General features: G+C 39.0%; 1 protein-coding gene across 2 annotated transcripts; it reads left to right on the top strand.

The window, feature by feature from the left end:
• The first annotated feature begins 3 nt into the window (after positions 1-3).
• nrap (nebulin-related anchoring protein) lies at positions 4-25,211 on the top strand. Of its 2 annotated transcripts, XM_058061685.2 has the most exons (43): positions 4-204; positions 900-994; positions 1,071-1,158; positions 2,889-2,993; positions 3,158-3,265; positions 3,356-3,463; positions 3,545-3,649; positions 5,183-5,290; positions 5,379-5,486; positions 5,700-5,807; positions 5,928-6,044; positions 7,374-7,478; positions 7,540-7,647; positions 7,733-7,837; positions 7,916-8,014; positions 9,336-9,440; positions 9,501-9,608; positions 9,675-9,782; positions 9,854-10,051; positions 11,026-11,130; positions 11,217-11,315; positions 11,378-11,482; positions 11,616-11,723; positions 12,849-13,006; positions 13,138-13,291; positions 13,375-13,479; positions 15,820-15,918; positions 16,004-16,108; positions 16,176-16,283; positions 17,548-17,661; positions 17,735-17,932; positions 18,009-18,113; positions 18,189-18,287; positions 18,360-18,464; positions 19,635-19,742; positions 19,807-20,118; positions 20,186-20,290; positions 20,375-20,473; positions 20,553-20,657; positions 20,733-20,840; positions 23,241-23,552; positions 23,617-23,775; positions 24,425-25,211. In XM_058061685.2, exons 1-43 carry the CDS (start codon positions 139-141, stop codon positions 24,677-24,679), a joined length of 5,382 nt encoding a protein of 1,793 aa, XP_057917668.2. In that variant the 5' UTR covers positions 4-138; the 3' UTR covers positions 24,680-25,211. The 2 variants fall into 2 exon arrangements, with proteins under 2 accessions (XP_057917668.2, XP_057917669.2); XM_058061686.2 differs by lacking the exon at positions 2,889-2,993.
• Positions 25,212-25,233: the final 22 nt, after the last annotated feature.

Here is a 25,233-nt window from a genome sequence, read left to right as displayed (position 1 = left end):
GGCACAGGAGCAGTCGCTGAGATAAGTTTACCACGAGCAGAGAATCACTCTGGACTGTCCAGGAGGGACTTTGGTTGGTTTCCCTAAAAAAAAGTTGATTTTCTTTTTCTGGAAGGAGGAAAGGATAAAGAACGCAACATGCAATCTTGTGCAAGGTGTGGGTTTGTGGTGTACCCAGCGGAGAAGATCAACTGCATTGATCAGGTATTACCAGCAGGTTTCTATTCTGATTTTGACACATAAAAAAATTAAAGTATTAAGTACTACTTTTCTTTTTCAAAATAAATGTATTCATGTTTCATATTGTGTTTGTTTAAAATTGATATAACTCATGGCAAATAGTTATTGATCTTATTTTGTTGTCACTTTTTTGTTGTTTGTTTTTGTTGTTGCAATAGCACATTTTAAGGGTTCTAAATACTAAAGTAAAAAAAATATTTTTTACAGTATTACTTTAAGTAATTTTGAATTCAACTGTAAAAAAATACTTTAAGTAATTTTGAAAAAATTACTTTAAGTAATTTTGAATTCAACTGTAAAAAATATTTTTTATATTGTAAAAAATACTGTAAAAAATATTATTTTAATGTAGATTTTACTAACCCTCTTTGTAAAATCTACATTTGAGCATTTGAATAACATCCATATTGGAGTATCTACAACACCTTTAATGTAGTCAAGTCAATGAACAACCAGGTTTTTAACAAACCAAGGGTGCCCAAAGTGCAGTCCGGGGGGCATTTATGGCAGCTGCATACTACAATTGTCCAAAAAAGTCAAATATAAGTAAGAATTTGTCACCTTTAAAGCATGCCTGGATGTCAACAATTCGATATGTTCAGATGAAAATCATATTTCCGACCTCCTTCTGACATTATGATGTCATTTATCCTTTGTAGAACTGGCACAAAGCCTGTTTTCACTGCGACATCTGCAAAATGGTGCTGACGGCTAATAACTTTGTCAGTCACAAGAAGAGGCCGTATTGCTCAGTGTGAGTATTCCCGAATCTCGTCTTTCTCCACGTAAGCCCTCCGCCGACTCATTTCATTTAACAACTTCGCCCGCAGACACAACCCGAGGAACAACACCTTCACCAGCGTGTACGAGACGCCCATCAACATCAACGCCAAGAAACAGAGCGAGGCTAGCAGCGAGGTGAGGAGATGATGTCATGTTGTCTCCCATCGAGGTGTGAGTGTTGACAGTCTAACAGAAGATACTATCTCTGCAAACGATCACTTTTGGGTCATACTATTCTATGTCCTCAGGGGAGGGCTTGGATAATTCTGCATTTCACAAGTTTTACGGTCAAATTTCTTCAATTTAAAAAGGGACTCCATTACATCTTTTCTTTGGTGACGGCAGCCATGTGGAATGGAGAGTGCGCCTGGGGTTATTTCAGTGACTTCGCTTTAGCCCACTTTATGCTTCAGGTGGCTAAAATTATACACTGGGGGGGTAAAAAAAAAAAAAAAAAGGATAGCCTGGCATTGCTTCCTCTCCTCCACCTGTTCCTGTCTGTCCTATTCTGGCTCTGTCTTAAAGTCCAAGTGAGATAGCCTACTTATATTAGCAGCAGGCTAGCAAGGCTCATCAGCTACTGTATGTCTCCAGAGAGGTTTAGAGTGTTAACATGTTGATATTTAAAATGGTGGTCGACTTCTCATCCAGCAAATTTGGACTGAAAGACACTATTACATAATGTTACAAATCAATGAGGATCCAACACAGAGCTCTGTGGGACCCCACAAGCTATCTACTATGGAGAACAAAGTTTTATTTCAGGTTTTTTGTAGATTTTGGGATCAATTCTCAAAAACTATTTTTTAAAAACACTGTTGAACTTTATTCCCACTTGTTTTTTAGTCTATTTTGCCACTCGGAATAAGCAAAGACACTATTACATAATGTTACAAATCAATGAGGCTCCAACACAGAGCTGTGTGGGACCCCACAAGCTAGTTACTATGACAAACAAAGTTTTATTTCAGGTTTTTATACAGATTTTGGGATCAATTGTCAAAAATTCTTATCGAAAACACATCTGAACTTTATTCCCACTTGTTTTTTAGTCTATTTTGCCATCTGGAATAACATGTTTCCATTGGGGTGAACTCCAAAAACTGAATCTTGCCCTGAAAATACTTCATTCATTTTCTACCGCTTTTCCTGGTGCTGGAGCCTATCCCTATCGTCTTTGGGCGAGAGGCGGGGTACACCCTGGACTGGTCGCCAGCCAATTACAGGGCACATATAGACAAACAACCATTCACACTCACATTCATACGTATGGACAATTTGGAGTCGCTAATTAACCTAGCATGTTTTTGGAATGTGAGAGGAAACCGGAGTACCCGGAGAAAACCCACGCATGCACGGGGAGAACATGCAAACTCCACACACCATATCAAAAACTGACAAGGCCCCGACACAGGACCCTGTGGTGCCCCACAAGCCTTTTTGTATGACTGAAACTGTACTATCTAAAAAAACATTTATGCAGATTATATGGTCAAGTGTCAAATATATTTTCTGAAACTCATTTAATGTTGAACTTGGGCTCATTCCGGAGAATCATGAGCCGTCTTCCAATTGGGATCAACTCCAAAAAACAATATTCCCTTTGAAAATGTTAACAGATAAAAAGTCTTTCTATAGAAGTGATAGTTACGGACTGGAGATTACATTATGTCAGAAACCAATGAGGCCCCAATAAAGAACTCTGAGGGACTCCATCTGTAAATGCTACTTCCTGTTTCAAGTCAAGTCAATCCTCAAATTCCCAAAAAAGGATCCGCAGCCTCGGCACATGTCGTGTGTGCGCTTGTGCAAACACGTTTGCTGGTTTTGGCTTTAACGTTTTGTGGTCTATGTGCACTTTGTAGCTGAAGTATCGTGAAGATGGCGATCGTTTTATGTCCACCTTCCACTGTGACATGAAGTCCATGGAGCTGGAGAGGGCTCGTCTAGCCAATCAGATGGCAGACCAGGTGAGCTCCCATTGGCCTTTATTGCGCCAGTTAGAGGGAGTTCTAAATCCAAAATATTAGTTCATATCTTCAGGAACCTCAACCCCCTTTTTTCGTGAAATGAAGTAATTATGGTGACTTTGTACACCAAACCACCAAATTTAAAGACTTCTTCATTCAAACAGGCCTTCAAGTCTCAGTCCGAGTTCTCCCAGCAACAGTCATGGTACTCCGGCATGGTGACCAACCAGGAAATAGTAACTATGTCCCAGGCGCAGAAGACTGTCAGTGACGTAAGTAGACAACCTTAACGATGACTAATCACACATCTTAATGATTATTTTATAAAAAAAAAAACGAATGACCTTGTACTATTTTTATAGATAAAGTACACAGAAGAGTACGAGCAGTCCAAAGGCAAAGGCAGCTTCCCCGCCATGATCACACCGGGATACCAGGCTGTGAAGAACGCCAACACTTTGGCTAGCAATGTACTTAAAAGTTTCACTTTAGTTCATTAAATATGCGTGTCTGGGAGCCGACGTGGAACTCTGTGTGTTCTATCCCTACAGCTTGAATATAAAAAAGGACACGAGGAGAGAGTTTCAAAGTACACTGCCTTTGTCGACCCCCCTGAGGTGATTCTGGCCAAGAAGCAAGGACAGATTGTCAGCGATGTGAGTCATTCGCCCTTTTTATGTGGCTGCCGCTTTACAATTAGGTTACCCTTATAATAACTACTTCTATTCATTTCACAATGTCTTGTGTTATTTAAAAAAAACAACAACAATCAGTGTAGAATATTACATCTTAATGCAAACAAATGGAGCTCCAATACAAGTCCCTGCGGGACTTCACAAGTACTGTTACACCATTAATGCTGTTTTATATCATTTTTTTTTTAATTTTTGCTCCATATTCAGCTGCACGGTGGTTGAGTGGTTAGCGCACTGGCCTCACAGCCAAGAGACCCGAGTTCGATTCCACCCTCGTGCCGCTTTACAATTAGGTTACCCTTATAATAACTACTTCTATTCATTTCACAATGTCTTGTGCTATTTAAAAAAAACAACAACAATCAGTGTAGAATATTACATCTTAATACAAACAAATGGAGCTCCAATACAAGTCCCTGCGGGATTTCACAAGTACTGTTACACCATTAATGCAGTTTTATATCATTTTTAAAAAAATTTTTGCTCCATATTCGGCTGCACGGTGGTTGAGTGGTTAGCGCACAGGCCTCACAGCTAGGTGACACGGGTTTGATTCCACCCTCGGCCATCTCTGTGTGCTGCTTTACAATTACCCTTATAATAACTACTTCTATTCATTTCACAATGTCTTGTGTTATTTAAAAAAAACAACAATAATCAGTGTAGAATATTACATCTTAATACAAACAAATAGAGCTCCAATACAAGTCCCTGCGGGACTTCACAAGTACTGTTACACCATTAATGCAGTTTTATATCATTTTTTTTTTAAATTTTTGCTCCATATTCAGCTGCACGGTGGTTGAGTGGTTAGCGCACTGGCCTCACAGCTAGGAAACCCGAGTTCGATTCCACCCTCAACCATCTCTGTGTGGCATTTGCAGTTTCTCTGAGTACTCCAGAATGTATGAATGTGAGTGTGAATGGTTGTTTGTCTATATGTGCCCTGTGATTGGGCTGGCCACCAGTCCAGGGTGTACCCCGCCTCTCGCCCTAAGACAGCTGGGATAGGCTCCAGCACCCCCCGCGACCCTTGTGATTATAAGCGGCATAGAAAATGAATGAATGAATGCTCCACATTCAATACAAAATACACATTTTGGTTTCGCTAGAAGTAAATAACTGTGAGGTGGCTGTGGCTGTAGGGAACCTCCTGTTGTCAAAGTCATCAGTGTTAAACTTGCCATATTTTGTTGTTTACAATGAACCTAGCATCTGCTTGCCGTTACAACATTGGTTCTGTTGCTGCTTTTTTTCTGTACAATATACTTAATAACACCATGTGTTTAAAGATACTTTCTCATGCAGTCCAAGTTATGATTACAGTTATACAGTATATAACAACTTTTCAAATACCTTGCTCATGTGATTAAGATAAGATAAAATGCATATGACTTTATTAATCCCACAAGAGGAGATTTCAGGTTTACAACAACAAAAGAACAGGATCATAATAATAATTAATTATTAATAATAAATATACTTCTACTGCAGTATGCCTACACAGAGGACTACGAGCAACATCGTGGCAAAGGAAGCTTCCCTGCACATCTCACACCAGGATACAAGATGTCCAAAAAAGCCTCAGAACAGGCTAGCGATGTAAGAATAAAAATACATATTCATTACTGTAAATATTTAAAGATTTGAAGCTTGTCATCAGTTTTCAATATTTTCCTCGTCTGAACAGATAAAATACCGTCAGATGTACGAGCAGGAAATTAAGGGCAAAGCCAGCGCTGACGCGGCGGCGGCTGAATTGGTCCACGCCAGAGAGAACGCAGAACACATCAGCCAGGTGTTTTTTTTTATTTTTATTTTTTTATATTTTTTTATATTTATATATATTTATATAAATTAATAATAAAATAAAATAAAATAAAATAAAATAAAATAAAATAAAATAAAATAAAATAAAAATATATTTATATATATTTTTATTTTATATATTTTTTTAATTCAAGGGTAAAAATTGTAACTTCAAAGGTGAAGTTGTAATTTTTTTATGTAGATCGCCTACACCGAAGAGTACGAGCAGCAGCGAGGCAAAGGAAGCTTTCCTGCGATGATAACGCCTGGTTATTATTTAGCGAAGAAGGCTCAGGAAAACGCCAGTGATGTAAGTATAAAAGGAGGTGTGGCTTCAAAATATCGAGCATTATTGATTTTTCTCCATGCATCACCCGGCCTTGTCAATTATTATAAATCCCCGCCATCTTTTTTTCCATGTATTCTACAGCTGAAATACAGAAAAGACTTAAATAAAATGAAGGGTACATCACATTACCACAGTCTGACCTCTGAGGAGAACCTGACCTTGAAGAACGCCAGGAAAATCAACAAGCTTGTCAGCGAGGTGAGGTCTCACTCGTGTGTGTGTGTGTGTGTGTTTCGGACACCGTGCCACCAAAAAAATGGCAAAATGGACGTCTAGCATCCATGACATGCCAGCTTTAACACCAAGGCCTCACACGGCTTGAGGGTCTGTCTATTCTGAACAATGACATGCTAGCCATGTTAGCTATTAGTCTCCTTTGTGTCATCTCTTTGCCTCGACTGACTCCATGTGATGTTGACCCGTCACTGGTGGTGTCATTTTACTGTATATTCAATACCCAGGAATGCTTGTTTGTGATACAGGGGCTATATTTTTGGCTCACAGTCTAAAAACCCTCTTGGCACATGTTTATGTTTTGATAGCTTAGCTTAAATCGACCTACATTTGATAGGTTTTGTCGTCTTTAATATGTACGTATGTATGTGGAATCAAACTATGGAATGGATTGAGTAAGAACTTCAAACAATACACAACGATGAGCCAATTCAAGAAACAATAATTTAATTTAATTTAATTTAATTTAATTTAATTTAATTTAATTTAATTTAATTTAATTTAATTTAATTTAATTTAATTTAATTTAATTTAATTTAATTTGCGGCACGGTGGTCGAGTGCTTAGCGCGCAGACCTCACAGTTAGGAGACCAGGGTTCAATTCCACCCTCGGCCATCTCTGTGTGGAGTTTGCATGTTCTCCCCGTGCTTGCGTGGGTTTTCTCCGGGCACTCCGGTTTCCTCCCACATTCCAAAAACATGCTAGGTTAATTAGCGACTCCAAATTGTCCATAGGTATGAATGTGAGTGTGAATGGTTGTTTGTCTATATGTGCCCTGTGATTGGCTGGCCACCTGTCCAGGGTGTACCCCGCCTCTCATCCAAAGACAGCTGGGATACATTTGTTCACTTCCTGCTTTCATAATATAGTTTGTGTTTTAAATTAAATTAAATTAAATTAAATTAAATTAAATTAAATTAAATTAAATTAAATTAAATTAAATTAAATTAAATTAAATTAAATTAAATTAAATTAAATTAAATTAAATTAAATTAATTTTTTAAAAACTTAAACTATATTATGAAAGCAGGAAGTGAACAAATGTAACAGTTACTTATTGTAAAAGTACCAGATGGAGGGGTAGGATTTAATAAGCTTTGCTTCTTCCTACTCCTTTTGGACATGTGGAACTGTGAACTGATTATGGGATGCATTCAATTGTCATCTGATGCATGTTCAAATGAAATAAAACCATTACCATTACCATAATGTACATCATGTATCAAAGTGGCCTCCACAACCTTCAGTTTTTCTGTAGAAAACATATCCATACTCCTGTCCTGTCCAACAGGTGGAGTATAAGAAAGACCTGGAGAACAGCAGAGGTCACAGCATCAATTTCTGCGAGACACCGCAGTTCCAGAATGCTACCAAAGTGGCTAAATTCACAAGTGACGTAAGTATTGCCACAAGGGAGCAATGAGTGTCAAACTTTAATAAATTGTTTATGTTAAAAGAACAAATATAAAGAGAAATACACCAGCGACATGAAGGGCCATTACGAGGACTCTGGAATCGATAAGAAGACCATGCACGCCATGAAAGCCAGGAAGCTGGCCAGCGACGTAAGCCTCGTTGATCCTGTGTATCGATATATTAATGTTTTGTAACAAGCAGTTCACAACAGAATATATCTCTTATATAATCTAGATCACATATAAACAGGGTCACGACCAAGATCAAGGCGAATACACCTACCAGGCCACGCTAACACCAGGATACCGCAGCCAAAGGAAACTGGACCCATTAAAAGACGTAAGTTCTATTCGTATTATAAGACGATATAAGTTCCTAATGTAACATAATGGTCTGTTGGGTTATTTTCCCCTGCAGAAGAACTACAGGCAGCACATTGACCAAGTCAAGTACAGTCCAGTGACAGATACACCGGAGATCCTCCTGGCAAAGAAAAACGCTCAACTCATCAGCAATGTGAGCTCGTCAATGATCGGCTATATGAGCAGCGCTTAGAATGTTTTTAAGGTTCTACTGCAAAAATGCTAGCTAAAGATTCTATCCATGATTGGCACGTTCTGATGCTAAGAATCTTCAGCAAAGGTCCGACACATGATGGCCATTTTATGAATGTATAGTCAACGGGAATCGACTAGTCAATCGGTGGAATAGGGCTGATCTGCACACCGGAAAAAGTGTATGGAAGCCAGTTTCCGCCACTGAAAAAAAAAGTTATCCCAATGGTAAGTCATAATTATGAGATATAAAGTCAAAATTACGAGCTAAAAAGTCATAAATATGTGTCTGTTGTAAATGTTTGATGTTCGTAACGTGTTTAATAAGTCGTCCGTGGTCGCATTCTTGGTCAGTAGGATACCCAACTTGCCTACAATTGTGTCGCCATTTTTGCCAAGTGAAGAAGGGCGGCAACCTGTGGCACCTGTGTGCAGTTGGTATTTCGTAATTTTGACTTTTGATCTCATAATTTTGACTTTTTAACTCATAATTTTGACTTTTTAACTCGTAATTTTGACTTTTTAACTCATAATTTTGACTTTCAGGGCTGCACGGCGGTCGAGTGGTTAGCGCGCAGGACTCACAGCTAGGAAACCCGAGTTAAATCCCCGTGCATGCGTGGGTTTTCTCCGGGTACTCCGGTTTCCTCCCACATTCCAAAAACATGCTAGGTTAATTAGCGACTCCAAATTGTCCATAGGTATGAATGTGAGTGTGAATGGTTGTTTGTCTATATGTGCCCTGTGATTGGCTGGCAACCAGTCCAAGGTGTACCCCGCCTCTCGCCTGAAGAAGACTGCTGGGATAGGCTCCAGCACCTCGGTGACCCTCGTGAAAATGAATGAATGAATGAATAAAAATGGCTGCTGGAATGTAAATACATATACTGCATATATAGCTACAGTACTACAGTAAGAGTATTGTGCCACATCAACCAGACAATACACTACCAATGTATGATGCAGAATATTAACCAACTACTATGCAAGCTCAAAAGACTCAGTAAGTGGTATGAATGTGAGTGTGAATGGTTGTTTGTCTATATGTGCACTGTGATTGGGTGGCCACCAGTCCAGGGTGTACCCCGCCTCTCGCCCGAAGACAGCTGGGGTAGGCTCCAGCATCCCCGCGACCCTCATGAGGATAAATGGTAGAAAATGAATGAATGATTTACCATTGGGATCACTTTTTTTTCAGTGACTGAAACGGGCTTCCATAAAAGTGGAATAAATGACTTAAACTGTAAAAAAAAAAAAATGCTGTTTTTACTGTTTGTTCTCAGCTCAATTACAAAGCGGACTATGAGAAGTCCAAGCACCTGTACACACTCTCCCAAGACCTGCCCCAAATCAAAATGGCCAAAGACAATGCCGCCTTATGCAGTGATGTAAGTACCCCCTTTTCCCAAATTCATAAACATGTATTCACTGTTCACATATTATTCCAGATTAAATATAAAGAAGAGTGGGAGAAGACTAAATCCAAAGCCTGCGACATCGGCGTGGACGATCTTAGCGTCAAAACAGCGAAGGCTTCCAGAGACCTCGCTAGCGATGTAAGAAAAGCAATCGAAGCCAGATAGCGTTGCACGATTTACGATGAGTATTATGTATGTTTTCAGATTAAATACAAGGAAAACTATCTAAAGAACAAGGAAATGGCGGTGGGCGTCAACGTGAGTGACTCCAAGACTCTCCACTCACTTCAAGTGGCCAAAATGTTCAGTGACGTAAGCGTGCTGAATCGCATTCCCATTGGCCGCAACAAGTTGACTCACACAGGTGACCTGTTCCCCCCCAGATTGCGTACAAAAAGGGCTCCAAGGAGACCCAAGCCCAGTACAGCTTACCCATGGATATGGTCAATCTGAGTCATGCTAAGAAGGCCCAAGCGTTGGCTAGCGACCTGGAATATCGCACCAGGCTCCACGACTACACCGTCATGGCAGACGACATCAAGGTCCAGCAGGCCAAAAAGGCGTACTCCCTGCAAAGTGAGGTAAGAAAGTCTACGGCAGGGGTCTCAAACAGGGGTCTCAAAGCACCAAGCGACTTTGACCCCATATATCTAAAAAAAATATATATTTTGGTGCTTACTATTGGTTTTGCATGTATTTTTTTTTCTGGGAAAAAAAATTCTCAAAGAAAATATTGTATTAACACAGGGGTCTCAAACACACAGCCCGCGGGCCAAATGTGGCCCGCAGGACGCTATTTTGAGGCCGCCGCCTTGATATGAAAGTTTAATGTTTGATATGGATGCTGTATGGTATCATGTACCCAGAAAAAATTATTACGTTTGATTTATGTTCATGTTAAAGGTTAAATAACTGTTAATAGTTATCCTCCCTATCCGTGTGGAAGTGGTACGTTTTTGGCTATTTAAGTTTAAAGGAAATAACATTGAAGGCTACCGTTTAGGTCGCTAGCTCTCTAGTTTGCATGTGTCTCAAGACCCTGCAGTTGCGCAATATGTTGTAAATAAAAATATAGTATAAATGTGACTATAGTCGTGTTTTGTCATGTCTACAGGGCTCTAATAATGCTTTGTTCATTTTAATGTGAAAAAAATAATTTGTCTACCCACCAGCTATATATGGTTTCTTAAGTTTTTATTATTTGCCATTTTATTATTATTATTATATTTATGTATTACTGATTGATTTTCTTTATTCTTGATTTGTTTATTTATTTTTCATCTTATTTTGTGTAGAAAAATAAAAAGTAAGTTTTCTTGTAGAAAATTGGAAGTTTTTTTAATTTTTTTGTTTTTAATAAATGCGTTTTTTGGGGGGGGGGAAAGTCTCCAGTCTCACCCAGACCAAAGCTCCAGTGGCCCCCAAGTAAATTGAGTTTGAGACCCCTGGTCTACAGTCTGGACCAACTCATCCCTTAAGCACTTAGCAAAACTACCATGTTGTGTGTGACATAACTTGGCAGTCCTGACCTCCATCTCTCCCTTCTGCTCATTAGAACCAATACCGCTCAGACCTGAACTGGATGAAGGGCGTGGGCTGGGAGACGGAAGGGTGCCTCGACGTCACTCAAGCCAAGAAAGCCGGCGATCTGCTTAGTGATGTCAGTTTCGGTGTTTAAGTCTGTGAGTTAGCTTACTTAGGATTGCAATATTGCATTGTTTATGTCGTACGTGTGTACTTTTGCAGACTAAATATCGCCAAAAAGTGGACAGCATCAAGTTCACCCAAGTGGCCGACAACCTCTCCATCAAACATGCCAAGAAAAGCCAAGAACTGCAGAGCGACGTATGGTCACACATAGTTTTGTTCTTGATTAATTGATTAATTGATCTAATTGTACCTTTCAGTTGGCGTACAAAGCAAACACAGAGCAGATGATCCACCAGTACACCATGACAAACGATGAGCCGCTATTCCAACAAGCAAAGGCTAACGCCGACCTTCTCAGTGGTGTAAGTTAGCGCCGTAACGGAGTTCGAGTCAGCTAATTAAAGTTTAGACTTAGCGAATTAAAACTTCGATTAGCGCACCTCCTCAGTCAACGCATTGACTGAAATTGGATTATCTGTTTTCTTTCAATTCCAGAAAGTCTACAAAAGCCAATGGGAGAAGCAACGGGAAAAGGGTTTCGAACTCCGACTGGACTCGCTTTCCATTCTCACCGCCAAAGCTAAAAGAGACCTGGCCAGTGATGTGAGTTATTCTCGTGTATGACCTTTCATAGTGGAGATTGTTGTAAAACTCTATGGGTTATGTTTATACCGACATTTTGGTATTGTTATTTACCGCGTATTTGCAAACAATCAAACGAGTACGAATTAAATTAAATTAAATTAAATTAAATTAAATTAAATTAAATTAAATTCAATTAAATTCAATTAAATTAAATTAAATTAAATTAAATATTTTCTTAAAACTTCAACTATATTATGAAAGCAGGAAGTGAACAAATGTAACAGTTACTGATTATAAAAGTACCAGATAGGGGTAGGATTTAATAAGCTTTGCTTCTTCCTACTCCTTTTGGACATATGGAACTGTGAACTGATTATGGGATGCATTCAATTGTAATCTAATTAAATTAAATTAAATTAAATTTTGCCACATACTGAAGTATGAGGTTCTGTCAAATTGTCCATAGGTATGAATGTGAGTGTGAATGGTTGTTTGTCTATATGTGCCCTGTGATTGGCTGACCACCAGTCCAGGGTGTAACCCGCCTCTCGCCCAAAGACAGCTGGGATAGGCTCCAGCACCCCAGCGACCCTCGTGAGGAAAAAGCGGTAGAAAATGAATAAATGTATAATTAAATTAAATTAAATTAAATTAAATTAAATTAAATTAAATTAAATTAAATTAAATTAAATTAAATTAAATTAAATTAAATTAAATTAAATTAAATTAAATTAAATTAAATTAAATTAAATTAAATTGTCATATCACCTAGTACTTCGGTACGGGGCAAAAAATTTTTAAATTTAAAAAAAAAAAAAATTCTATGGGTTATGTTAATACCAACATTTTGGCATCGTTATTTACTATGTATTTGCAACAATCAAATGAGTATGACTTGGAGTAACACCGCAAAAACTGAAATCTGAATCAGGATTAATGCTAAATTTCATACGTTAATACAATATTTTCTTCGAGAATTGTTTTCCCCCAGAAAAACCAATACATGCAAACCAATAGTAAGCACCTAAATATCAAATTTTTAGATATATGGGGTCAAAGTTGCTTGGTTCATTGCATTCAACCACCGAACTTCCCATTTACTGTATTCCCAGTGAGATGTTTTCCCGCTTTGTCCCCGTGCAGATCAAATACAAAGCACAGTACGAGAGAAACAAAGGCAAGGTGATCGGAATAAAGTCGGTGAGTGATGACTCTCAAATGGCTCACTCGGCTCTAGCTACCAAACTACAAAGTGACCGCTACTACAAGAAGAATTACGAGGACACCAAAACCCAGTTTAAGTAAGAACTACATTATGACATGAAATAATATACTACATTCCGTTTGAGGTCTTCTATTCCTGCAATCTCAAGTCTCAAAGGGGAACACAGTGTCTGATGCGTTTTGTTTTTTTTTTTTTTAAATCCGACAGTGTGTCTCTGGATATGCTAAACATCAGCCATGCCAAAAAAGCCCAGGACCTGGCAACCGACATCAACTACAGAACGTTCCTCCATGAGTACACGACACTGCCGGTGGACTTGAACGTCTCCTGGGCAAAAAAGGCCTACGGACTCCAAAGTGATGTCAGTTTTACGGGCGGAAAGTCAAGTCTTTACTACTTTAGAAAAAAATTAAAATGAATATGTTTGTGTGTGTCTGTGCTTAGAAATTGTACCGTTCCGATCTGAACTGGATGAAGGGAGTCGGCTGGGAGGCATCAAAGTCTTTGGATGTCCAGCAGGCCAAAAAAGCCGGAGAGCTTGTCAGCGAGGTAATCCTATGCGGGAAAATGCATTGCAGGTTAGAGCGACACTAAGGCTAAGTGTTTGAGTGAAGGCACATAACGTGCAAGTTTTACGACTTAGGTAAGAATTTATTTAAAGAGCAAAGGACATCCCATAAACGCTAAAAAATTAGGTTAAGTATCAGCTTTAACAAGGGACCTTACAGTGTTTGGTTGCATCGTAACACTTTTCCACCTAATACCTAAGAAGTTCTCGGAACACGTTTTTTAGTTTTAGTGTGCAGTAACTTTGCTAATGCGGTCAAGGGCTTATATTACCCAGCTAGCAAACTTAACGTATTTTGAGGCTAGAAAGATTCATTAATGCATTAAAATAGCAAACATGGCAAAAAAATGGTTTTACTGTGTGCCTTTATAGGACCTTCTGACTGTTGCTAGCTACCTAGCAAGCTAGCCTGAACAGATTTTAAGAATATAAAAATTAATTAATTAAAACAGAAAATCATGTCAACTAGCGAGTACAGATTATGAGTATATAAAAATGTGTTCTTAATTCGAACAAATCATAGCATTATGATTTACTATGTCTATTTACCTTCTGACTGTTGCTAGCTACCTAGCTGGCGCTCTAACAAGCTAGCCTGAACATATTTTAAGAATACAAAAATTAATTAAAACAGCAAATCATGTCAACTCGCTAGTACAGATTACGCGTATATAAAAATTTGTTCTTAATTTGAACAAATCATAGCATTATGATTTACAATGTCTATTTACCTTCTGACCGACGTAGCTACCTAGCTGGCGCTCTAGCAAGCTAGCCTGAACAGATTTTGAGAATATAAAAATTAATTAATTAAAACAGAAAATCATGTCAACTAGCTAGTACAGATTACGAGTATATAAAAATATGTTCTTATTTCGAACAGCAAATCATAGCATTATGATTTACTATGTCTATTTACCATCTGACCGACGTAGGTACATGTCGCTCTAGCTAGCTATCTAGCTAGCACGCTAGCAAACTAGCTAGTACAGATTATGAGGATATACAAATTTGTTCTTAATTCAAACAGAAAATCATAGCATTATGATTTACAATGTCTATTTACCTTCTGACCGACGTACCTACATGTCGCTCTAGCTAGCTATCTAGCTAGCACGCTAGCAAACTAGCTAGTACAAATTATGAGGATACAAAAATTTGTTCTTAATTCAAACAGAAAATCATAGCATTATGATTTACAATGTCTATTTACCTTCTGACCGACGTAGGTACATGCCGCTCTAGCTAGCTATCTAGCTAGCACGCTAGCAAACTAGCATACTAGCAAACTAGCTAGTACAGATTATGAGGATATACAAATTTGTTCTTAATTCAAACAGAAAATCATAGCATTATGATTTACAATGTCTATTTACCTTCTGACCGATGTACCTACATGTCGCTCTAGCTAGCTATCTAGCTAGCACGCTAGCAAACTAGCTAGTACAGATTATGAGGATACAAAAATTTGTTCTTAATTCGAACAGAAAATCATAGCATTATGATTTACAATGTCTATTTACCTTCTGACCGACGTACCTACATGTCGCTTTAGCTAGCTACCTAGCTAGCGCTCTAGCACACTAGCTAGCACAGATTATGAGTATATAAAAAATAGTTCTTAATTCGAACAGCAAAACTTAGCATTATGATTTACAATGTCGATTTACCTTGACCGATGTACCTACATGTCGCTTTAGCTAGCTACCTAGCTAGCGCTCTAGCAAACTAGCTCGAACAGATTATGAGTATATACATATTTGTTCTTAACTTCAAACAGCATTATGATTTACAATGTCTATTTACCTTCTGACCGACGTAGCTACCTAGCTAGCGCTGTAGCAAGTTATCTTGAACAGTTTTTGAAGCTGCCAATTCATTAATTTAAAAAGCAAAACACACCAACAAAAAGATTTAGCCGTTCATCTCTAATTAATACGAGCTACTTGGTAGCTTGAACAGATTTAGAAGCTATAAAAATTAATTTAAACACGAAAACACAACAATAACAAGAGCTATCTTTTTTATTGATCTAGCTAGCTGCTTTGCTAACATAAAAAATCTAGCTTGAACAGATTGTGCCACTATAAATACTTAGACTGTTGAAGACAATAATAACAAAAGCTATATATTGATCAAGCTAGTAACCTTGCTAACTTTTTGGTAAACATACTTGAACATGTGAGGCTATAGAAATTAATTCATACAGCATGAAGCTATTAAGCTAGCTATCGATTAGCTATATTGTGGTATGGCGTGGTTACGGTAATACCATGTTTCCTCCATCTTCTCCAAACTGAATAAACGCACGTTCCTTGTAGAAAAAGTATCGTCAGGATGTTAGCGCCTTGAGGTTCACCAGTGTCGAAGACACCCCAGAGATGGTTCAGGCCAAACTTAGCAACAAACTGGCCATCGATGTAAGTACTCGGTGCGGCATTAATGAACATAACATAAAGTTCTGAGAACTAAAATGGAGGTCTGACTGCGCTTGTGCGTTCACAGAGGTTGTACAGAGAAAAGGGAGAAAACATGAAGCATAAATACACTCTCAGTGAGGAGCTGCCCGAGTTTGTGCAGGCCAAGATCAACTCCATGAACATCAGCGAGGTAAAGTCAACGCTTGCGATCCACATGTTGAGTACACCGTCTATGAGTTGAAACTTTATGCTTTCAGAGTCGTTACAAGGAATCTTGGACAAGATTACGCGACGGTGGATACAAACTACGCCTCGATGCGATTCCCTTCCAGTCTGCCAAAGCGTCAGCTGACATCCTCAGTGATGTGAGATTCATTTATTGTTGCCGCCATTTTTGTTTTCTGTGTGTTACTTCCTGGTAGAACTTGACACTAAATTATACATACATAATGATTTAATTCATTCATTTTCTAACGCTTATGGGGTGCTGGAGCCTATCCCAGCTGGCGGTATACACCCTGGACTGGTGGCCAGCCAATCACAGGGCACATATAGTCAAACAACCATTCACACTCACATTCATACCACTGACTGAGTCTTTTGAGTTCGCTTAGTAGTTGGTTAATATTCTGCATCATACATTGGTAGTGTATTGTCTGGTTGATGCGGCACAATACTCTTACTGTAGTACTGTAGCTATATATGCAGTATATGTATTTACATTCCAGCAGCCATTTTTATTCATTCATTCATTTTCACGAGTGTCACAGGGGTGCTGGAGCCTATCCCAGCTGTCTTCTTACACCCTGGACTGGTGGCCAGCCAATCACAGGGCACAATATAAACAAACAACCATTCACACTCACATTCATACGACTGAGTTTTTTTTTTTGTTGGTTAATATTCTGCATCATACATTGGTAGTGTATTGTCTGGTTGATGCAGCACAATACTCTTACTGTAGTACTGTAGCTATATATGCAGTAATTTTCACGAGGGTCACAGGGGTGCTGGAGCCTATCCCAGCTGTCTTCTTCATGCGAGAGGCGGGGTACACCCTGGACTGGTGGCCAGCCAGCCAATCACAGGGCACATATAGTCAAACAACCATTCACACTCACATTCATACCTATGGACAATTTGGAGTCGCTAATTAACCTAGCATGTTTTTGGAATGTGGGAGGAAACCGGAGTAAAACCGGAGAAAACATGCAAACTCCACACAGAGATGGCAGAGAGTGGAATTGAACCGGGGTCTCCTAGCTGTGAGGTCTGCGCGCTAACCACTCGGCCACCGTGCAGACTGGAAATAATGATTTGATCTCTGGAACTGGATGGAATTTTCAGCTCCATGGTTTTTATATAGGATTGAGGTCCGGATTGAGAATGGCGAGACCACAACAGGATCTTTGCGTGCTTCTTCTTGAGTCTTGGCGCTATCTTTTGGGTCATTGTCATGCTGGAAAACCCATCCATGATCCATCTTCAGGAGGTTCTTGTTCAAGAGTGTATGGTATACGACCTTATTTGTTAGCCCCTCAAAGTCTTTGAGTGTGTTTAGTGTCTCGGTCTTAAGTAGTCTACGGACTAGACTGATTTTAATTTAAGCGTCCATCTTTGTCATTCTAGCAAAAATACAAAGAGCAGTTTGAGAAGAGCAAAGGGAAGATGATCAGTCTGAGGGGGCTTCAGGACGACTTGAATATGTCTCACTCCGTTTACGCCAACAAGCTACAAAGTGACGTAAGTGTTTATCCATCATAGACCTTCAAAAAATTACCCAAAAAAAAACTACAATCTTCTTGTCACCGTACAGATTAAGTACAAGAAGGAGTCAACCAAAGATCTCTCCAAGTTCCACCTTCCCATGGACATGATGGAGGTGGCCCACGCCAAGAAGGCCCAGTCTCTTGTCAGCGATCAGGATTACCGGCTCACTCTGCATCAGTATACGTCCCTGCCTGACGACATGAAGGTCCAGGCGGCGAAGAAAGCATACGCTCTACAGAGCGAGGTAATACACACGTTAAAAAAACATCACTGATTGAACTTTAATGCGTCAGATTGCAACATTTTGGGTTCTTCTACAGAGACTATATCGTTCTGACCTCAACTATTTACGGGGTGCCGCATGGATCGCTACCGGAGCCCTGCAAATTGAAGGCTCGAGGAAGGCTACCGACCTCATCAGTGATGTAAGATCGATTTTAATGAAATTGTCGACATAAAAGACATGCTAGCATACATTTTTGATGTCTGTCCCGTGTTAGAAAAAGTATCGGCAGCAGCCTTACAACTTCAAGCACACTTCTGTCGCAGACTCCCCTGATATCGTCCATGCAAAACTCAGTGGGCGCATCACAAATGAGGTAAACATTAGCTTCGATGTAGCAAATAGTATAACAACAGTAATGATGAAAAATGACTTATGACTCTTATAGCGTTTATACAAAGAGAAAGGGGTGAGCGACCGCCACAACTACACCATCACGGCCGAGAGACCGGAGATCACTCAAGCTAAGATCAATGCGGCCAACTTTAGCGAGGTACCCGCGACTTTGGTCTGCGATTTTGTCCAAATCCTACTAAGCAATCTATGTACTGCAAAAAAAAGGTCAGTAAGGATAATTCATAATGCCGCCTACAGTGAACATACTAACTCCTTATTTCTAAAATCACAAATATTTCAACTTGCTGATATAGTTCATCTTCAAACTAACGAGCCAATTCAAGAAACAATACAAGCAGTTGATGTTTGCTAAATACAAGGATGAAGAGTCTTGAACCAGTCATGATGTGCTATATATATCACTATATTGACACTTACTATGGTACCCATTATGGTATTGGATGCTTATATCACCTCATAAATTAAATTAAATTAAATTAAATTTCAGTAACTGTAACAGTAACTGTTAAATTTGTTCACTTCCTGCTTTTCAGTAACTGTAACAGTAACTGTTGCATTTGTTCACTTCCTGCTTTCCAAATTAAATTAAATTACATTTCAGTAACTGTAACAGTAACTGTTACATTTGTTCACTTCCTGCTTTCCAAATTAAATTAAATTTCAGTAACTGTAACAGTAACTGTTACATTTGTTCACTTCCTGCTTTTCAGTAACTGTAACAGTAACTGTTACATTTGTTCACTTCCTGCTTTCCAAATTAAATTAAATTAAATTTCAGTAACTGTAACAGTAACTGTTACATTTGTTCACTTCCTGCTTTCCAAATTAAATTAAATTAAATTTCAGTAACTGTAACAGTAACTGTTACATTTGTTCACTTCCTGCTTTTCAGTAACTGTAACAGTAACTGTTACATTTGTTCACTTCCTGCTTTCTAAATGAAATTAAATGAAATTAAATGAAATTAAATGAAATTAAATGAAATTAAATGAAATTAAATGAAATTAAATGAAATTAAATTAAATTAAATTAAATTAAATTAAATTAAATTAAATTAAATTAAATTAAATTAAATTAAATTAAATTAAATTAAATTAGGAAAGCAGGACGTGAACAAATGTAACAGTTAGTAATTGTAAAAGTACCAGATGGAAGGGTAGGATTTAATAAACTTTGCTTCTTCCTACTCCTTTTGGACATGTGGAACTGTGAACTGATTATGGGATGCATTCAATTGTAATCTGATGCATGTTCAAATGAAATAAAATCATTACCAATACCAAACCTGACAATGTTTGCTCTCCAGATTAAGTACCGAGAGTCCTGGCACACTCTGAGGGCTCAGGGCTACAAGCTCACCATGCAGGACATCCCATTCCAGGCTGCCAAGACCTCCACGGGCATCGCCAGTGACGTAAGATCAAGATTTTGTTTTTTTTTCCACACCAGTGATGATTATTTCTGGTCTCCGTCCGCAGTACCTGTACAAACACAACCACGTCATGGAAAAAGGGAAGCACATCGGCGCCCAAAGCATTTCTGACGACACATACCTGCTCCACTACCTCCAAGCGGGACGACTGGCCAGCAACCAGGAATACCGCAAGGATGCTCTGACTACTACCGCCCGCTACCACTTGACCCCGGATATGGTCCACCTCGTCACGGCTAAAAACGCTCAATCCCTGGCCAGCGATCAGGACTACAGAAAGAGGCTGCACCGATACACGGTGCTTCCCGATGACATGAAGGTCAAATGGGCGAAAAAGGCTTACGACCTTCAGAGTGAGGTGAGACCGACGTAAAAGAAGTAATAACAAAAGACGTGTGATGATGATTTGACCACTTCCTGTTTAGAAACGCTACAAGTCGGACTTGAACTTCATGAAGGGCGTGGCCTGGGATGGCGTGGGTGCGCCTCAGCTGGAGTCGGCGAGGAAGGCGGGAGAACTCATTAGTGATGTAAGTTTTTTTTTTTTTTACAGCTTTTATCGAAAAAAAACAAAGCAGTAGCCATTTTGTTTTATTATTTTTTTCTTCGTGCAGAAAAGGTATCGCCAGCTGCCGGACAGCCTGAAGTTCACCTCAGTGACCGACTCCCCCGATATCGTCCACGCTAAGACGAGCTATCAACAGTGTAGCGAGGTAGCGTCAACACAATAAAAACAAATAAACAATCAACGAATATAAATATAATCCCGACAATTCCCACTTCTTAATCCAGAGGCTGTACAAATTAGGAAGGAATGACGACATGAACAAATACACCTTACATCCGGATGATCCAGATTTTGTCCGAGCCAAGATGAACGCCCGGCAAATTAGCGACGTAAAATAAAAATCAAATATACGCACATGATTTGACTTCCTCAACAGTTTTTTGTGTGTCCTTGTCGCCGTGTAGAAAGTCTACAAGGCTTCCGGAGAGCAGGTGAAGACTCTGGGCTACGACTTGAGGTTAGATGCCATCCCGTTCCAAACAGCTAAGGCCTCCAGAGAAATCGCCAGCGATGTGAGTGTCCGAATCCTGAAGGTTTCAAAGCTGTCGGTTAGCATCTTGAGCAGTTTTGGCTCACAGTACAACGTCTCAATAGTCTCGAAGCAGCAAAAAACAGCCCACACCCTCACACTACCACCACCATATTTTACTATTATGTTCTTTTAATGAAATACCGTGTTAGTTTGACGCCACATGTAATAGGACACACAATAGGCTCACCGCACAACATCTCAATAGTCTTGAAGCAGCAAAACAGCCCAGACATCACACTACCACCACCATATTTTACTATTATGTTCTTTTAATGAAATACCGTGTTAGTTTGACGCCACATGTAATAGGACACACAATAGGCTCACCGCACAACATCTCAATAGTCTTGAAGCAGCAAAAAACAGCCCAGACCATCACACTACCACCACCATATTTTACTATTATGTTCTTTTAAGGAAATACCGTGTTAATTTGACGCCACATGTAATAGGACACACAATAGGCTCACCGCACAACATCTCAATAGTCTTGAAGCAGCAAAACAGCCCAGACCATCACACTACCGCCACCATATTTTACTGTTGATATGTTCTTTTAATGAAATAACGTGTTAGTTTGACGCCACATGTAATAGGACACACAATAGGCTCACAGCACAACAACATTTCAATAGTCTTGAAGCAGCAAAAAACAGCCCAGACCATCACACTACCACCACCATATTTTACTATTATGTTCTTTTAAGGAAATACCGTGTTAATTTGACGCCACATGTAATAGGACACACAATAGGCTCACCGCACAACATCTCAATAGTCTTGAAGCAGCAAAACAGCCCAGACCATCACACTACCGCCACCATATTTTACTGTTGATATGTTCTTTTAATGAAATAACGTGTTAGTTTGACGCCACATGTAATAGGACACACAATAAGCTCACGGCAAAACATCTCAATATTCTTGAAGCAGCAAAACAGCCCAGACCATCACACTACCGCCACCATATTTTACTGTTGATATGTTCTTTTAATGAAATAACGTGTTAGTTTGACGTCACATGTAATAGGACACACAATAGGCTCACAGCACAACAACATTTCAATAGTCTTGAAGCAGCAAAAAACAGCCCAGACCATCACACTACCACCACCATATTTTACTATTATGTTCTTTTAATGAAATACCGTGTTAGTTTGACGCCACATGTAATAGGACACACAATAGGCTCACAGCACAACATCTCAATAGTCTTGAAGCAGCAAAACAGCCCAGACCATCACACTACCGCCACCATATTTTACTGTTGATATGTTCTTTTAATGAAATAACGTGTTAGTTTGACGCCACATGTAATAGGACACACAATAAGCTCACGGCAAAACATCTCAATATTCTTGAAGCAGCAAAACAGCCCAGACCATCACACTACCGCCACCATATTTTACTGTTGATATGTTCTTTTAATGAAATAACGTGTTAGTTTGACGTCACATGTAATAGGACACACAATAGGCTCACAGCACAACAACATTTCAATAGTCTTGAAGCAGCAAAAAACAGCCCAGACCATCACACTACCACCACCATATTTTACTATTATGTTCTTTTAATGAAATACCGTGTTAGTTTGACGCCACATGTAATAGGACACACAATAGGCTCACAGCACAACATCTCAATAGTCTTGAAGCAGCAAAACAGCCCAGACCATCACACTACCGCCACCATATTTTACTGTTGATATGTTCTTTTAATGAAATAACGTGTTAGTTTGACGCCACATGTAATAGGACACACAATAAGCTCACGGCAAAACATCTCAATAGTCTTGAAGCAGCAAAACAGCCCAGACCATCACACTACCGCCACCATATTTTACTGTTGATATGTTCTTTTAATGAAATAACGTGTTAGTTTGACGCCACATGTAATAGGACACACAATAGGCTCACAGCACAACAACATTTTAATAGTCTTGAAGCAGCAAAAAACAGCCCAGACATCACACTACCACCACCATATTTTACTATTATGTTCTTTTAATGAAATACCGTGTTAGTTTGACGCCACATGAAATAGGACACACAATAGGCTCACCGCACAACATCTCAATAGTCTTGAAGCAGCAAAACAGCCCACACCATCACACTACCGCCACCATATTTTACTGTTGATATGTTCTTTTAATGAAATAACGTGTTAGTTTGACGCCACATGTAATAGGACACACAATAAGCTCACAGCAAAACATCTCAATAGTCTTGAAGCAGCAAAACAGCCCAGACCATCAGACTGCCACCACCATATTTTACTGTTATGTTCTTTTAATGAAATACCGTGTTAGTTTGATGCATTAAATTAAAATTAATTAAAAATAATTAAAATTTGAGGCATTCAATTCTCCGTCCTTCAACAGGTCCACTACAAGGAGTCGCACCTGAGGGACAAGGGCCAGCAAGTGGGGCTCCGCTGCGTGGAGGACGACCCCAAGATGGTGCACTCTCTGGCGGCCAGCAAGCTCCAGAGCAACCTGGAATACAAGCGGCAGTCCAAGGAGGAGCGTTCCAAGTACAAAATCCACGCCGACCAGCCGGAATTCTTGCTAGCCAAGAAGAGCCAGGAGCAGGCCAGCGACTTGGCGTACCGCCGCAAACTCCACGACTACACATGTGACCCCGAGCAGCTCAACGTCAAGCACGCCAAGCAGGCCTATAAACTGCAAAGCGATGTAAGAATCATTGCCGCCATCACATGATCACGTTTGTTTATAAGCGCGTCGTTTTTTCCGGCAGGTCAACTACAAGTCGGACTTGAACTGGATCAGGGGAGCGGGCTGGACCCCTCCCGGGTCCCATAAAGCCGAGCTGGCTCGGCGGGCTGCCGAGCTGGGCCTGGCTGAGGGAGTGAGTGCCGATGAGGCCATCGCCAAGTACCAGCACATGATGATGATGGTGAGAGGACATCGCCACTTGTTGCCAAGCGGATAAATTAAATTAAATTAAAGTAAATAAAAATAAAAATAAAAATAAAAATAAAAATAAAAATAAAAATAAAAATAAAAATAAAAATAAAAATAAAAATAAAAATAAAAATAGTCATATCACCTAGTACTTTGGTACAGGACAAAAAAATGTACAATTTTAAATTAAAAAAACACAAAAAAACCCTTAAACTATAGGAAAGCAGGAAGTGAACAAATTAAATTTAATAAATTAAATTAAATTAAATTGTCATATCACCAATACTTCGGTACGGGACAAAAAAATGTAAAATTTTAAATAAAAAAAAAAACACACAAAAAAACCCCTTAAACTATATTAGGAAAGCAGGAAGTGAACAAATGTAACAGTTACTGATTGTAAAAGATGGATACCAGATGGAGGGGTAGAATTTAATAAGCTTTGCTTCTTCCTACTCCTTTTGGAGATGTGGAACTGTGAACTGATTATGTGATGCATTCAATTGTAATTTTGATGCATGTTCAAATGAAATTTGAACCATTTCAATATTAGTTCAAACCTGCTAACATGTATGAATTTGTCATACCATATTTAAAAAAAAATCAATGTGTTGAGGCGTCCTAAAAATAATATCTTTTAGGTGCACAACCAGCAACGTATGGAACAACAACAACAACAACAACAACAACAACAACAACAACAGACGTCAGAGCAAGTGGAGACCAGCCAGGACATCAACATGGACGCTACCGAAGTCCTTCACAGGAAGAAGACCTACCAGACCGTGCAGAAAAAGACCACCACAACCACAACCACCTTTAAATCCATGGAGAAGAAGTCTTCCAGCAGCACGGTGAAGACGTCCAGTAAAGCTAAAGCCATCGAAAACGCATAAAGCAGAGAAACTTTGTTTACATGATGAGTGCATGCAGTCGGGATAGAATGATCGTTAATGAGGGAATCAAGCATGTTGAATAAGGACTTTGTTATGTTGACAAAAATGTCCTAACATGGTGGCCTTTTTTTTAAATATATATATATATATATAACCAATAAAGACGAGGCAGCGACCATTTACAGTCGGTAACTTTGTCTAAATTAAGATATTATGGTTCATATTTTCCTATTATATAATCAGTAGCAGAGGTGCAGCCAGGAATTCTTGAGTCCCGTGAAAAAAATAAAATCCTGCACTGCATAAAACCCCTCATCCCTACTTTATACATATAGTAAGCCAAATTAATATATAATATTTATTATTGCACACAGACAGGCTTACATAAAAAAATTATTTAGAATTATTTAGACTTTTAAAAGCAGCTTATTTAACTCTATAATAATATATTATAATATTTATATTATATAAATGTATTATATATTATAATATATATTATTTAGTATTGCACACAGGCAGGCTTACATAAAAAAGAAACACAAATTATTTGGAAT

The sequence above is a fragment of the Doryrhamphus excisus genome, unplaced genomic scaffold (genome assembly GCF_037039965.1).
Source record: "Doryrhamphus excisus strain RoL-2023G ecotype Guam unplaced genomic scaffold, RoL_Dexc_Guam_v1.1 HiC_scaffold_24, whole genome shotgun sequence".
NCBI classification, from domain to species: domain Eukaryota; kingdom Metazoa; phylum Chordata; class Actinopteri; order Syngnathiformes; family Syngnathidae; genus Doryrhamphus; species Doryrhamphus excisus.
This window is presented reverse-complemented; position numbering and strand designations above follow the sequence as displayed.